This window comes from Trichosurus vulpecula, chromosome 8, assembly GCF_011100635.1.
Source record: "Trichosurus vulpecula isolate mTriVul1 chromosome 8, mTriVul1.pri, whole genome shotgun sequence".
NCBI classification, from domain to species: Eukaryota; Metazoa; Chordata; class Mammalia; order Diprotodontia; family Phalangeridae; genus Trichosurus; species Trichosurus vulpecula.
This window is the reverse complement of record NC_050580.1, coordinates 48,973,197-48,989,169: the sequence shown is the minus strand read 5'-3', so window position 1 is coordinate 48,989,169 and position 15,973 is coordinate 48,973,197. Positions and strand designations below refer to the sequence as shown.

The following is a 15,973-nucleotide window of genomic DNA, read 5'->3' as shown; positions in this document are numbered from 1 at the left end:
GGAAGACTTCTTTCTGTTCCCTCAGCAGCCTATAAAGGTGGAGTTGTATGCCCTCTGAACCCCTTGCCTTTCCTGGCTCCCCGAGATATCAGCATATTAGATCAGGAAGACCAGAGAATAGGAAGCCACCAGCAAACTTCCTAAATCTTGAAGCATTGTATTCTCTTGGCTTCTGGGTCAAGAGAAAGAAGCCCAGTGCCCAGTTATTGGGAATGTATTTAACTTGCATTCATCTGGGGATAGAAATGAGACACCATTCTGGACAGTCCTAAAGACATGCTATCATACTTTGTTCAAACTGGTCTTCCAGAAGAATTCTTGAAGAAGTCAAGGATCTTTTCCTTACCCTCAGAACTCTGCATGGAAGGTGAACACCCTTAAATTACAGGATAGTCAAATTTGATAGAGACTCAATATTTCAACTTGTGTACACTTCTGTGCATGAAACACACAGGCACATAAACTGTAAGTTTAGGATTGAGGCAGATTGTTAACTCCTAAGCCAGGTGTTGCTGCTACTAACTGCCTAACTGCCTTTGAAGTTCTTTGTTGTAAAATTGAATTTCTTTGTTGTAAAATTGCCAGTAACATCCTGGCAATGAGTGAAAGGAGGAGACTGGTTCTCTATGGAGAGCCTTTCATGAATAAAAGAAAGGGAACCATACTTGAGAATCCCTGGTTCAAATTGAAGACTGGGTAGCTGGCTTCAGCCAGTATGGAGAATATCATCCGCCTCTTAAACTCTGTTACACTCGAGAGCCTCCTGTATGCCATGTATGCCCTGGGCCTTTGGAGTACTGAATGCACTTACAGCTAAATTTATGGCTGTGCGGGTTGTGTGCCCAGCTCCATTCTGACAACTCTGAAAAGCCTGCCTTTGTCCTGACGTGGCATTTCCGGCACCTTCATATGGCTTCACATGGTATGTTTTTTATGCCTAGGGCTTGCTTTCTTGGGGGAGGCTAAAATGGAGCAGTGGAAATTTGGGGGTCAGTTACCAGGACTTTTATGTGCTGTAGAGATCATAGGAGGAGAATGAAGGAAGCCATACAGAGGAGAGAAAAGCCTAGAAATGGAGTTGAGATGATAAAATGTTTTTCCCTCCAGCGTGTAGCCTCTTAAGCATAGGTCTGGACCAAAACCAAAATAAATAAATAAATTAAAAATTCTGCCCTAGCCAAAAAAAAGGACAACATAGGAGTTCTCTGCCTGGTATCCACAGAGAAGGAGACTATGGATAGATTTCAGGGTATTTATGAACTCAGGAAAAAAATTACATCTTTATTTCATTATGAAGCAGCAAGATGGCTCAGTAGATAGATCTTTGGGCCTGGGGTCAGGAAGACCTGAGTTCAAATGTGGCCTCAGACACTTACAAGTCATTTAATGTCTGCCTGCATAAAATTGGAGAAGGAAAAGGCAAACCACTCTGGTATCTTTGCCAAGAAAACGCCATGGACATTATGGTCCACAGGCTCATGAAGAGTCAGACATGACTGAACATTGGTTTCATTGTAATCCTATATATTTTATGCATTTAAAAACATTATTCTGAGAAGGAGTCTTTAAGTTTTACCAGATAGCCAAAGAGAATCCACAAAACAAAAAAAGCTTAAAAATCCCTGTGTAAAGACTTTACCTGGGGTGGCTCAAATCTCCTGATGTTGGCCTATCAAAGTAAAGCCTTCAATAAAAGCTCCTTTTCCCCCCTGCAGGGAGTTTGAATATCAACTAGCAGCCAATTCCCAAGCTCTCCCTGCCCTCCTCTCTCCCACTCCCCACCCCCCAAGGACTCAGCCCTACTTCCTTTCCTCAATGCCTGCTTCTGCTTGATGTAGATAAGAATCCTGCAAAAACCCACTGGATTTTACCTGTTGTGGACCCATTTCTTCCATGGATTCCCAATGGACCAGTTTCCATCTGGTCTCTGACCTTTATTATAGTATTTCCTCTTCATAAAACTGGCTTGCTTTACTTTGTCTCTGTTGATTCTGTCTTTTTGTGCTCTGTGCTTGCTGGTACTATACCTTGGCATCACAGACACCTACCTAAGCAACATATCCAAAAACATTCACTATAGACAAGTTAGCATGTTTTTCTCCTTGCCTCTCTCTGTTCTCTCTCCTTTTCCTTTCTCCCTCCTCTTCCACTTGCCTCTCTCCACTCCCTTCCTCTGCTTCTCACTTTCCTTCCATCCATCCTTTCTCCACCAATGTGCCCCAACACAAGGAGATAAAACTTCAGCGGTCCTTATTAAGGTCAGATTCTTCATATGGCATGTATTTGATTACTGGGTTGTACAGGAACCCGGATCAAGAAAGCTCCAGCCAGGCTTCCCTTCACTCCCTTCTCTCTGGCTGCTTCCTCCACCAGCCTTGGAACAGCCACACATGTACTTTTTCCTCCCCTCCCATTGTTCCTGCCTGGGGTGTGTCACTGTCTTTTCCTTTGGCCCCAGTCTCTATGCCTGTAACTTGCCAGTCCAGAGTCCCTTTCCCCAGAGTGTATTGTTGCCTCCATTAGAATGTAAAGCTCCTTGGGGACAGTCTTTTTGTGGTGGCCAAGAATTGGAAATTGAAGGGAGGCCCATCAATTGGGGAATGGCTGAACAAGTTGTGGCATAATGATTGTAATGGACTACTATTGTGCTGTGGGAAATGACAAAGGGGATGATTTCAGAAAAAACCTGGGAAGACTTTATGTGAACTGATGCGAAGTGAAGTCAGAAGAATTGGGAGATCATTGTACACAGTAAGAGCTGTGTTGTAATGATGATCCACTGTGGATGGCTTGGCTACTCTGATCAAGACAATCCAAGACAGTTTCAAAGGACTCGTAATGAAAATATGCTCTCCACTTCAAGAGAGAGAACAGATGAACTCTCGAGTATGAATTGAAGCACAGTTTCCCTGCTTTATCATTTTTTGCTTTATGATATGGCTAATATGGAAGTATGTTTTGCATGATTTCACATGTGTAATTGACATTGTTTGCCTTCTGAATGGGTGAGGGAAGAGAGTGAGGGAGGGAGAGAATTGGGAACTCAAAATTTAAGAAGAAAAGAATATTAAAATAATAACGATAAAAGATAGGGACCGTCTTTGCTGTTGAATTTGTGTCATCCATAATTCAGGACTGGCAAATAATCAGTACTTTTTCATTCATTTGTATCTATCATTTGTTCTTGATTCTGGACCTCTCTGGCCTTAGTCTTTGTCCTTGCAGTCCTATTGCTACTCTGATTGTCCCCTACCACTTGAGGACTCATTCTAAGTATAAGGACTGTGTTGGCATATCTTCCTTTTAGCACAATGTTCAAAAATGTGTGCTTTACCAAAGTCTGTGATCAATCCACCACTCTGTGCCACACATTGTCTTTATCATTCTCACAACGTGTCTGTCTCTTCTCTTTACAATGACATAGTGTACTAAATGCCACTGTTTGCTTTGAGCGCTCATCCACGAAGTTTTATTGCATTTAGGTAAAATGGAAGACAGTGTTGGTGATAAGATCAGGAGAATCACAAGTCTTCAAAAGTGACTGCTGCTATTTCTGCTTCCATTCCTCCCAAGGACTCCCTGCCATATCTGGTAGTCTGTGCCTACACTAGCGTTAAAGTCACCCAAAATGACTCTTTGGACACATTGATGATGAAAGTCTCCAGGTCTTCACCAAAGCTCCAATTTTTGAGTGTCCTGCCCCAGGAGGCAGGGCACTTATTCTTCTAGGTGCCAGAGTTCCTGGGTCACGCATGGTGATCTGCCATGGTTAAGGGATAGCCACCTTTCTCTAGGGTGGTAACTAGTAGCATTGGCATGAGTCCTTGGGAATTTTTCCTTTTGGTCTGAGAATCCGCTGCATATGGCTAATAAGCCTTGGCCATTTACCTGTATTTCTTGTGTAGCAAAGACTTCTTTGTCAAGGTGGAACTGTAAGTTCACCTAGCTTTTGAAAAACGTGTGCACACAGTTGAAAGGTGGCAGCTCCTTTTTCATATCACATAGTAGATGGAGAAGCAAAGGAAGACTCCAGAAGTAGGATAAGGGGGCACAGTGCTGGTCAGTCAGAGAGCACAGTGGGTTTAATGTTAAGGCATTTAGTTACCCTGAAAGCCATTGAGTGTCAGCCTTTACAATGGTCAACAAAATCTAAGTTAAATCTCTGTTTAGGTGGCTGCACTAATAAATTTGGGTGACAGACAGCTCCCTAAGGAAGTCTGACACCTGGGGGGCACTGAGTAGGCAGGGCTGGGTGTGGTCAGAATGTTTTTGATGTGGCATTTTCCTGGGCTAGCCTTGGCTTTCTTAATGGAGAAAGGCTCCAGTGGAAAGTGAAGAGGGAAGGACTAAGACCAGGAACTGGTAAGTATGGGTAGAAGCTGGAACTGAGAATGTTGAGCAGCTGGTCACCTCTGCAGCCCCCACCCCCACTCCTGCCTCAGGGGATCTGGGATCATGAGGTTTCCATGGTTGTGATTGGTGTTGGGTATGTTTGTTCTGAGGGTGAGCCAAGGATTTGTTTAAGGAGTCAAGGCACAGAGAAGGCCTAAAAGGACAAGCTGGCCAAAGTCAGTTGGAGATCTGAGGACTAACCAGGTACTGACCCAAAAAAATCTAGTTGGTGGGATGAGCTAGAGTCCATCTATCCTCCTCTCCTCAGTGCTGAAAAATTTCGACTGTGATTTAGGGAGCTACAACTTGTGTTTGGAAAATGTCAATGGTCTTTTTTCTTCTCCCCATCCCCCACCCCTTCTGCACCTCAGTGTCCTGGGCTTCTTTGTCTTCACTTTAGCCTTCCTCCACCTGTCTCTTCCCTTTTACTTGCTCTGTCCTCCCCTCCCCTCCCTCCTACCTCTGTCTCCTTCCCCTCCTTCTGCTCCCTCTTTTCTCTTATTCATGAACCACAATTTTTTTTAGCTATTCCCAGTTGATTGACATCTACTTTGCTACTTCAGAAAATGCTACTATAAATATTTGGGGGGGGTGGAATTTGGGGCCTTTGGGGGTGGGAAAGTGGTATGAAAATGGTGGACCTTTCTAGCTTTGACCTCTTTGAGGTCAAAGATCTCTCTAGCAGTGTAATCTTTGAGTCTGAGGATATTCATAGTTTAGTCACTTTTTCCCCCTACATTATTCCAAATTACTTTCCAGAAAGATTAAACTAGTCACAGTTCCACTGACTGGTGTAGTATGCCTGTCTTCCCCCACCACACACATTCAGCATTCCTATATATCGTCATCTTTGCTATTTTGCTGGTGTGAGGTGAAAACTAAGTTTTGATTTACATTTTTCTTATTAGTGATTTGTAGCAATCTTTTATATAGTTGGCAAGTGTGTTTTTTTTTTAAAGATTTTTTGAGGGAGAATGTTGGGAAAATATGATTTTCCTATTTTCCAAAAAAGCTAAACTTTAGAAAGTTAAATGTACTTTGTGTATTACCTTATATTTTTCCAACAGGTTGGGGTACTACGACTGGAAATTTTATGTCATATTGTGGCATCTGTCTGGCTTACCTGGGGATGGGACTTGGGGGAAGAGGCTGGTCATTGAATTCTGGTGGGATGCTTAGAATGCTCTTCTCCAAGCTTCTTCATCGGTGAACTGGTGGCTTCAGTACATCGAAAGCAGTCTTCCAAGCCATTAGGTTAGGCCTTAGTGCGTAACTGGGGCTCCCATAGCAATGTCCCTTAAATACATCTTTGTCTTACAGCTGTGCCTGAGATCACTGGCCACAAAAGAAGTGAGAACAAGAACGAAGGGCAAGAAGCCCTCATGTACTGCAAGTCAGTTGGATACCCTTACCCAGACTGGGTGTGGCGAAAGAAGGAAAATGGCGTGTTTGTGGTGAGTGGTAGAGTTAAGTTCTCAATACTTGGCCTTGGGATGTTAGTACAGTCATCTATCAGTATGGAGACACACACAGTTGTGTGCGAACTGTAGCTGATTTCCTTATCCCCCAATTCACAGAATCTAAGAGAAGTCTATCTATTCTAACATGATTAAGAATCCCTTCTACAGTGTACCTGTAGTCAGTCAGTAAATATTTATTAAGTGCCTACTGTGTGCTAGACACTGTGCTAAGCATGGGGAATACAAAGAAAGGCAAAAGACAGCCTCTGCCCTCAGGGAGTTCACAGTCTAGTAAGTAGTCATTCAGCCTCTTCTTGGAGATCTCAATGAGGAGGATTCCATATTACCTTAGGGCAGGCCCAGTCTAAAGCTCTTAAGCATTAGGAGAATTTTCCAGACATCAAATCTAAGTCTGCCTGTTTGCAACAACCCTGTGTGGCCTGGCAGGACCAGTGTAATCCTTCCATCCCAAGATAACCCTTCTGAAACACTTCATAACAGCTGTGATGTCTCTCCTCCAAGTTAAGTCAATCGGTCACCAGGTATTTATTAAATGTTTATGGGGATAAATGCTGGGGATAAACATGAAGCAGTCGCTGCCCTCAAGTAGTTTGCCTTCTGTTGGGGGAGACAGTCTGCAAGTACATGCAAAGTAAGGACCTGGGGCCTGGCACAGAGGCCCTCGCAGCTTCAGGAGATTGGGAAGATTGCCCTGGAGGAGGTGGCATTTGAGCTGAGCTGCGAAGGAAGCTAAGGATTTTTAGAGGTGGTGGTTAGGGAGGGAGGGCACCTTACGTGTGAGGGATGACTTTCAAAAGGGCAAGTGGAATGTCAGGAGTGAGGAGAAGCAAGAAGGCCAGTCTGACCATGCTTTATAGCAGGTGTTTCTAAATGTTTTTTTGTATCATGGACCCCTTTGGCAGTTTGGTGGAATCCATGGATCACTTCTCAAAATAATTTTTAAAAAAAACTTTAATTGAAGGAAATGTTGAATTTCAGTTAGAGGTTAGTGAAAGTAAAGATATAATTTTTTTCTCATTACATTTTTGGGTCCCCTGAAATCTATACATGAACCTCTGCTCTTATGTATATCAAGGTTGGACAGGTAGGTTGGAGCCAGGTTTGAAGAGCTTTGAATGCCAGATAGAGGAGCTAAAAATACAGCAGATCCTTTTATAGCATGTTTTCTGTCTTGCCATCCTCGTTTCCTTCTTCTGGACACACAGCTACCTGTCTTTCTAAGATGCAATGTGGGCACAGAGCTGAATCCAGGAATCCAAATGTGGCCACACCAGAGCAAACCCAGCCATTTATTCATTCTAGTTCATTAGGTGTCTGTTAATTAAGCCTTGGCTTTCAGGCTGCCATGTTGACGTATATAAACTCCCTCATCCTGTATGTTAAGTTGTTTTTTTAAATCTAAGTGTAGGACTTTATATTTATCCATATTACATTTCGTTTGATTTGGGCCCCATCATTCTAGCCTGTTGTGGCTTTATTGGGTTCTAGTTGTCATAAAACATGCTGCAGATTTGACAGGCATACAGTTTTTGCTTCTGAGTAATTGATAAGAATATTTAATAGCCTGAATTAATCCCTTAGAGACCTCCTACTAATTTGATTTGTCCATTTGTAAAGGTTAGACTTGGTAGATCCAGTCTTTCAATCAATTTCAGGTCCTCTTCACTATATAAATCTTGCCCATGAAGATGGCACAAGACTGTCAAAAACTTTGCTGAAGTCATATTAATGTATCTACATTTTCCCAATCTGCCACATCAGTTTCTCTTGTCCAAATAGGAAATGGGGTCAGCCTGGCCTGCCTTGGTTCTCAACGAAGTCATTGCTAGTTTTTAGTTATTGCTGCTTCCCCTTACAAACCATTACCTTCAATATATTCTACAATTTTCTCGGAAAATGGAGTTAAGCTCACTGGTTTTTGGAAACTGGGTCACTGTTGACCTTTCATGCAGTGCGTTTCCCCTTCTTCAAGCTTTACTGGCTCAGAAATCACATCCACTCATTTTTAAAGTGCATACACAGGGTATGGCTCGTCAGAATCTGATGACTGGACCTCCTGAAGACAGCTAAATGTTGTCCATCTCCTCACTTGTCTTTCTTTGCTCCTTCTTTGCAGCCATTTTTGTTCTACCGTTCCATGTCCAAAGATCATGTTTCTTGGAAAAGAACCAAGAAGCAAAATTGAGAGTTGAGTGTTCTGCTTTCTCCCTGTCATCTGTTATTATCAGCCAAGTTAAGCAAGTCCTAGCCTTTCTTTGATCCTCCCCTTGTTCCCAACATAGCTAAAAATGAACCCCCCATTTAAACCATTTAATTACTTCCCCTGCTGCCATGGAAAGTGTGAATCAGTCAGACAAAAAATTCTCAAGTAGGGGAAAGGAGAAGAGAAGAGATTTTTTAGGCCAGTTGGCGCTTTTGCATTTTTTATGAAAAGTAAGAGTGATATCTTCTGCCTCCAGTTTTCTCTGAGGTTCCAGAGCATTGATAGTCAAGTAACTGTAACTATTGTGGCAGCGGTGATTGGAGAGAGAAAGACAGGTGCACGGGGGATCAGTTAGGGTTTCTCATTATAGTTCAGGTGATAGGTAATGAGGTCCTGAATTAGTGTGGTGGGAGTGGAAAGGAGAGATTGGGAAGGAAAGCTTGACGGCAGTTAGCAACTGATTGAATGTTGGGGTTGAGGGAAATAAGAGTCTAAAAGGTTTAGGTTAGGGGACTGGAATGCCGAATTTGAAGCTGCGGTGGGGTGTTCGGGTTGTGATGCACAGTTGGGATTTAGGAGTGCAGAACTGAAGGAAGATGAGAAACTGATTGTGGGAGCGACCTGAACTAAAGAAATGAGAGTGAATGAAGTAGAAAGAGACAAAAGTTGCCCATACTTTGGAGCTGTAGGAGGAAGTAGAAGAGGGAGCAGAAGGGTCAGAAACCTAGGAAACAACTGCAGGATGAAAGCTAAGTACCTTTATCCTGATCATCCCCTGATGTCTGGAATGCCTTCCCTCCTGACCACCACCACCTCCTGGATGCCAAGGTTGAGCTCAGTCACCACCTTTTACATGAAGCCTTTACTGATGCCCGCGACTGCCAGTATCTTCTCCCTCAAACTATCTTGTATTTTTTAATTTGTATTTGCTCTCTTTCTGTTTATTTGATATCTCCTTACAAATGAACTTGTTTGTCTCTTTGGGATGGGTGTAACTTCTTTGCAAGTAGGGATTGTTCTATTTTTTCTCTTTGTCTCCTCAGCGTCTAGCATTTCCTTGTTCTTGTTAGTTGATGAAAGGGAGGGATCCAGTGGGTGGAGCATGGTATTTGGAGTCAGAGGACCTGGGTTTGAATCCTACCTCTGCCACTTGCCTACGCATGTGACCTTGACAAAGTCACTTAGAGCTTCCTCATCTGAAAAGCAAGGGGTTTTGACTGGATGACCTGAGGTCCCACCTAGCTCTTACTTTGTGATCCCATCTGTGACTTTACCAAGGAGGAAGTGTAATGGGCAGGAGTGTCAGATATTTCACAAGAGTTGAGAAGGGTGAGTCTCAAGGGAGTCATTGACTTTGGTGTCCACAGGTTATTGGTAGCCTTGGAGAGAGCTTTCAGTTGCACAGGGAGCATAGTTGACAGACTACAAGCAGTTCAGGATCAGTGCCAACATGGAGGCAGCCATGGGGACTATTCATGTTCCTGGGAGTTTGGGGATGAAGCAGAGAGAGGACATTGACCTGAGGGAGAAGTAGCAAGGTCATGGAAGTCTTTTTTATTTTTTTAAAGATACGGAAGACCTAAGTAGGTTTATAGGCAGAAGGGGGGGGGGGCAGTAGCTCTAGAGAGAGGGAAGACAATCAGTGGAGAAAAGATCAAGGGTAACCTCATTCTCAGAGACTGGAGCAAAGGAAAGAGGGAATTTGGTTGGAGGGACCTTGTGACTTAGATCTCTTAGCATTTGCTTGAGAGAGATCTGGGTTGCAAAGATTCACCAGAACACATCAAGGATTAAGTGGATGAAGCTAGGAATAAAGTTGTTCCTGGATCCACTGGCCATTGGGCACTGATTGCTGGTCAGATAGGGCTCCCCCATTCAGGCTGTTAATCAGGCTCAACTTGATGGTTTCCTCTTAGACATGGAGCATTTTACAGTTTGGGACTAAGCTTTTCCATAGTCTCATTTGAGACACGTCCTGGCCACATTTTTATCATGTGAAGAGAGTTTGGGCCCTGGGTCCTGAGGTTCTCTCCTTCTGAGCAAACTGAAATGTTTCAAATGCAACAGGGCACTGGCTTACCCACCTTTACCCTTGTTTACCCTCACTTCTTCTGCCCCTGAACAGGATTTACTCAATGCCTCTGGCCGATTCTTCATCATCAACAAGGAAAACTACACTGAGCTGAACATCATTAACCTCCAAATTACTGAAGATCCTGGAGAGTATGAGTGTAATGCGACCAATGCCATTGGCTCAGACTCCTTCATCACTGTCCTGAGAGTGCGGAGCCACCTGGCCCCACTCTGGCCCTTCCTGGGGATCTTGGCTGAAATTATCATTCTTGTGGTGATCATTGTGATATATGAAAAGAGGAAGAGGCCGGATGAGGTTCCAGACGGTAAGAGCATTTCCAGAACCCAGCTGTTCTTGGGTTATAATAGTTGGGAGGGTTTATTGGACCCCAGGATCTACGCTGGAAGAAAGCTGTGATCTAATGTTTTCCCTCAAGTGAAAAAGTAATCCTGTATCTTTTTCCATGTTGACTGCTTAGTTATTATACCAGCTCTAGCTTTGTTTCTGAGCTCGTACAAATTCTGAACTTCTCACCCATTGTGCAGAATGACACCTATTTTAGGTTTTCTGTTCTATCTCATCATTCATAAATACTGGTATGACAGATGAGAACCTGAGAAAACCCTAAGCTTTGTCTAGAACCTACCCCCAAAGTCTTTGGCCACCCAGACCTTGTCAGAGCCAGGATTCATCTTCTCTTCTCTGTTTGACTATTCACTGAGGAAGTATTAGAACCAAGTGATTTTTGTATTGCCTTTGGCAGAAAACTCTGAAGTGTTTTCAAGGCTCCCCTCCTTTGTGATCACTTGCTATTTGAATTTTCCATCTTCAACCCCCTAGATAACAGCAGTAGAGTGCATGGAGATTGCTGAAGACCTGACACACTAATTTCAAAGGCCCACAGTATTGCCACTGAGCTAGCCAGGTTTTGAAGATGACTTGGACGAGTGAACCTCAGGCAAAATTGTCTCTTCAGATTTATATAATGAAGGCCTCTTACCTCCTTCCTCTCCCTACCTATGCCATTCCCCAGATCATCAGACTTCTCCCTTATGTCAAGTGGGATGGCAGCAAAGCTTTAGAATTCAGCTGGCAGTGGTGCCTTCCCTTGCAGTGGCTGTCTAAGGCCTCTTGCCTACTGGGGGATAGGGCATGACTCCCAAGGTTCAGGGTCTACCCAGAGTCAAAGGTCTGTGCAGCTCTGAAGTATCTGAAAACTAGGTCATTGAGGTGAGCCATTTTGAAGGTCGTTTGAAATGTGTGTGTGTTAAGCCCATCAGCTATGGGGTTCTCAGTATAGCTGAAAATACTAAATGAACTGCTCCAGGCTGGAGCCTTTGACTGTTTGTAGACACCATTCTGATACCTCTGCAGAAGGAGCATTACCCAGAAATGCTTGTAGGGTCTTTTGTTCATGGGACATCAGATAGTGAAGTCTGGATGCAAATTATTCTGAATGAATTTTTCTTTCTCACACCAAATTTTTACTTAAGTAGAATGAAAGTCAGAGGCTGAACAGGTTCTTAGTGTAAGCACTGTATGCTGGAGCCTCAGCAGCCTCCCCTCTGGTGTCCATTCATAATAAGCTGAGCACAGACTTGCAGGGAAGGCACCGTCGCCATCGTCGGCTCAGGCCTCTTAGTGACTTGTGACAGCTCCTGCTCTACCTAATCCTCTGGGATCTCAGCCTCTCTCCTGCTCGGCCAGTGGCACAGCTGCTTTCTGAGGTGAAGAGGTTTGGATGTACATTTCTCTGAAGCCCTAACGCTCTCGGACTTCAGATTTTTCTTCTGCCACAGTGTAGTCTCGAGGATACAAGGAGAGTAGCTTGGGATTTGCTCTCACTTTTACCATTGGCTGTTTGGGGACAGTTAGGACAGGGAGTAATTCCTCCTCTTGAATAAAAGGGCGTGGTCAGTCTGCTAAATCTAGCTCTCATCTAGTTTTCCCAGGAAGGCTGAAAGGCCGAAAACGAAGTTTTGAGACTATATTTTTGTCACAACAGCAGGGACTGAAGTGTCCTTGGCAAAGCACCTCACTCCATGAGGCTTTGTAGTCTCGCTTGCCTTGCAGCAAGCTCAATGACAGGATTCTTCCTAATTCTAGGACTTGTTTGCACTGATAGCCAGACCTGTGAAAAGAATCGAGTAGACTGGAGGAATGTTGAGTTTTGATGCCATTAGAAAAATGTAGACAACTCCCAGGGAGGCCAACCGCCTTTTTAAAGATCTACTCATTTGTCAAACTCAAATGACGAGAGTTTTGGAGACCAGCTTGTTGCTGAGAGACATCTCTGGCCAGGAAGCCCACTCAGCTACCCAGAAGAACCCTGGCGTGTCAAGAGTAATTTAGTTTAAAATGAATAAGCCCTTCTTAAAAGGGGCAGTCTGTCTGTCTCCCTACCTGCCTGCGGGGTAAGTGTGAGCACCTGAAGGGAAGCTGCTCACTGTTTCCTCAAAGGCAACATGCTGGCCTTCCTTCCTTCTCCCTTCTGCCAGGGAGCATGGTACAGGTTTTGCCATCCCTTCTTACATTCCTGCCCCATCATTTCCTTCTCACCGTCTCCCATAGTCTCTTCCTAATCCTCATGAACTTTTATGACAACCCCTTCAAAGAAGCACATTTCTTGTCCTCTTCACGCCATTTCCCTGGTTCTCTTTTCATTTTCCAGTGCCTTTCCCCTCCTCATACACTCTCCTCAACCCCTCATAAGCTTCCTAAATTCATCAGATATTATTTCCTCTCCCACATCCATCCCCCAATGGTTAATCTTCAGAATGGATGGAAGGAGTTAATTATGCCTGCTTTAAGATTGAGTTTCCAGGCCAATCAGCATGCACCTTTGGGGCATCCTTCTTCTCGTTCTGTATTGGCTTCTTAGATACCATTATGGGAACAGAAATCTTTTTATAGACCTGACGTGATTGTTCTCTGCCAGATGGGTGCTTTATTACCAAGATATGCCTACATTCCATTTCAGACTCACTGCTTTTTTTGGGCATGTGAACTCTTTACTGATTATTCACATCTTGTTCAGCCCACCAGTTCTTGATATCCCTGTCCTCTAGCTTGAAAAACAAATGCTGGTATATAGCACTATCCAAAGCAGAGTGGAATAATTATCTTTCTTCTAATGTTCCACTTTTAATAGAATTGCTTTAAAATCTCACATAAGTGATGCCCTGGGGGTCAGTAAATACTGAGGTCATTTTCTCAGTGGCTCCTCTAATACAGAAAAGATTAAGTTATCCCTAGACCCTGTGATGTGTTTCCTTTGGAATGGATTACCTTAGTATGTTAGCACACCATTTAGAAATTTTGCCCTTCTCTAGCCCCTGAGAAAATTTTATAAGGGCTCAGTGGGGCATGAAGAATGTGTCTCACAGCATCTTGTCTGAATCTGGTTTTGAACAACTAGAAAAGGTTAGATGTTAAATACTTAGGGAAGCAGGAGGAGGTATAATTTCATTTGGGGGCCATACAGACACACATTGTGCCATGAACATATGATTCTAAACTGTTCTTGCTGGATTACATCACAGTTTTGAGAGTGGACGATGCTTTCAGTCCCTCACCATGGGAAGGGTACATCTTGGAAACTGTTATGGGGTTCTTCCATCCATTTCAGTGATTTCTAAGATGTTGAAGCAAAGGGAGACTTGGGCTTGGGAGGATGGAGGAGTTAAGGAAAAAATTATAAGCCAACAAAAAGGGCCCTTTGGGATTATAACAGATTATTCCAAATTTTAATTTGGTTCAGATATATTTAGGATTCTAGAACCATTTTGATATTGAGAAATGCTTTTAACTCCCAAGCCTATTTATCATTCTAAACATAAAGATCATATGCCATCTGAATTTCTGTAGAAGGCCTGAAAGCAAAAAGCTTTCTTTAAGTGATCTCTAAAATGTATATTCAGTTTTATTTATCTAGAAAATAAGTGGGTCAGTAACAAAATAGCTCATAGCAAAAGACAAGAAAATAACTGAAGGTAAAAGTCGAAACCAGCTGAGATCAGATGAAATTAAAGCAGCCACTGCCCTGTTTTATCATGTAGACATATATTAACGTGTTATTCTTTGGTGGAATATCCCTCCTCTAACATGAAGAGAAATCCAAGTTAAATGAGGAAAGGTACTAAGGGCTTCTACAACTCTCATTTTAAAATCTAATAGTAACGTTTGAGAAATACTGACTGGAGAATGATCTCTTAAGTACTTTTCTTTAAAATCAGTTTGCCTGAAGATAGTCTTGTGTTATATAAAATGTAAAATGTGATTCACCGGGCACCTACAGATCCTTCTTCAGACTACAAGGCAAATCCAGGAGAAGTGAGGGCTTAGTGCATTCATTTGGAAAGACTGCACATCCAGGATGAATCATAGTTTTCGGCAGTCCTAGCCAGGATTTCACTTTGACATCTCAAAGCAGAATAGAATACACACATTGTTTCCATCCTCCCCAGTACTTGCATCTGACCGTGGCTGTAAGTAATAGTGAATGTGAGAAAACAGTCAGAAATAAGCCCAAGGGTTTGGGGTGATGTTGATATTTGTCGGTTACTATGACTTCTTTTTTTTCCCCCCTCAATTGCATCATACCCTTAAAAATGGTGGTAAGTGAGCGATCTGCATGCTTTGGAGTTTGTTTACTCTCCGCTTCAGTCTATACGATGCACAGTTCATGATGTTAACACTTTTCTTCAAGTTTACCTCATTCACGTTCACAACTAATTTGGATTTCAGTTTGCTGTTTAATCTTTTTTTTTTTTTTTAATTTCTGTACCTCCCCCCCACCCCTACTGTATTTCTGTTTTCTTCCCCTCTACCCTGAATATCTCGTTAGGGGTTAAATCCCTTTTTTGTCCGTACTGTACTGTGGGTATGTTGGCTGCAGTTAGTGGTTCAGACCAGCAGGGTAGAAATGCAATGCTTTTTTCCTTTGTTCTTTTGAACCTCTAGAAAAGAATGTGCAAGTGAACTTTGGGGGAGGCAGGGGAGGAGTTCATCAGGTTTAGAAGTTAGAATGAATAACAACTGCTCCCACTCACAGGCATGGCACCCACACTGCTTCATCATTGCTAAAACACCTACCTACATGCAGTCCTTTGCACGTTAGAAGCCTGTTCAGCTACAGAATGGCATCATTAAACTTATACCAAGAATCACACTTTGTCATATCGAGGGGAAGCTCTTAGGGCTTTGAAACATTAGCCAGATGATCTTGTTTTTGTTTTGTCTTTCTTGTTTTCTTTAAAGTTTGGTAGCCAGGGTTCTGATGTTCTTAAATCTAAGATCTTGTGCCAGAATTTGGGGTTTTTAGACGGCCCTGCTAGAGCATTCACAAGAGATATTAATTAACTCACTGGTGTCTTGTTCTCCATTCACAAGTTTCAGCAGTGCCTCGTTTCTAGCATGTAGCATTTTTGGCTTGGACGTGATGGTGGGAATTGAGAGATGTTCGTGAGGGGAAGATTTAGTCTGTGCTTTCTGTCTCAGTACTTAGTGTGTCTCTGTATATCCCCACTGCATATACAGCACATGGATGTCTTGGTTGTCCTAGTTTTTTCTCTGTTCCCGTTTTTGGACAGTGAGTGTAATGTTGCTAGTGATGGACTCCTGTGGACACTGGGGGTGTCGCTAGCCTGTTGTTTGGCTGCTGAGTTGTTGGTCTGTGGTCAGTTCTTTATTTTTTGAAATCTTTTTTTGCTCCGGTCACTGTGTGTGCTGGCGGTAGCTTTGCCTCTCCGTTGCCTCGAAGGTACAGGTGGAGCAATGTCTCCTTCCGACAGACATTCCTCCTGGTGTGTGCTCATGCAGATG

At 43.2% G+C, this 15,973-nt stretch overlaps 1 protein-coding gene across 4 annotated transcripts in view; it reads left to right on the top strand.

The window, feature by feature from the left end:
• The window catches only part of NPTN (neuroplastin), a 68,833-nt gene that overhangs the window by 49,645 nt on the left and 3,215 nt on the right, over nt 1-15,973 (top strand). For all 4 annotated transcript variants that reach the window (XM_036734942.1, XM_036734941.1, XM_036734944.1 and 1 more), the window contains 2 exons: nt 5,713-5,846; nt 10,202-10,475. In XM_036734942.1, the coding sequence (XP_036590837.1) occupies nt 5,713-5,846; nt 10,202-10,475 (408 nt within the window). The remainder of the gene's footprint in view (nt 1-5,712; nt 5,847-10,201; nt 10,476-15,973) is intronic.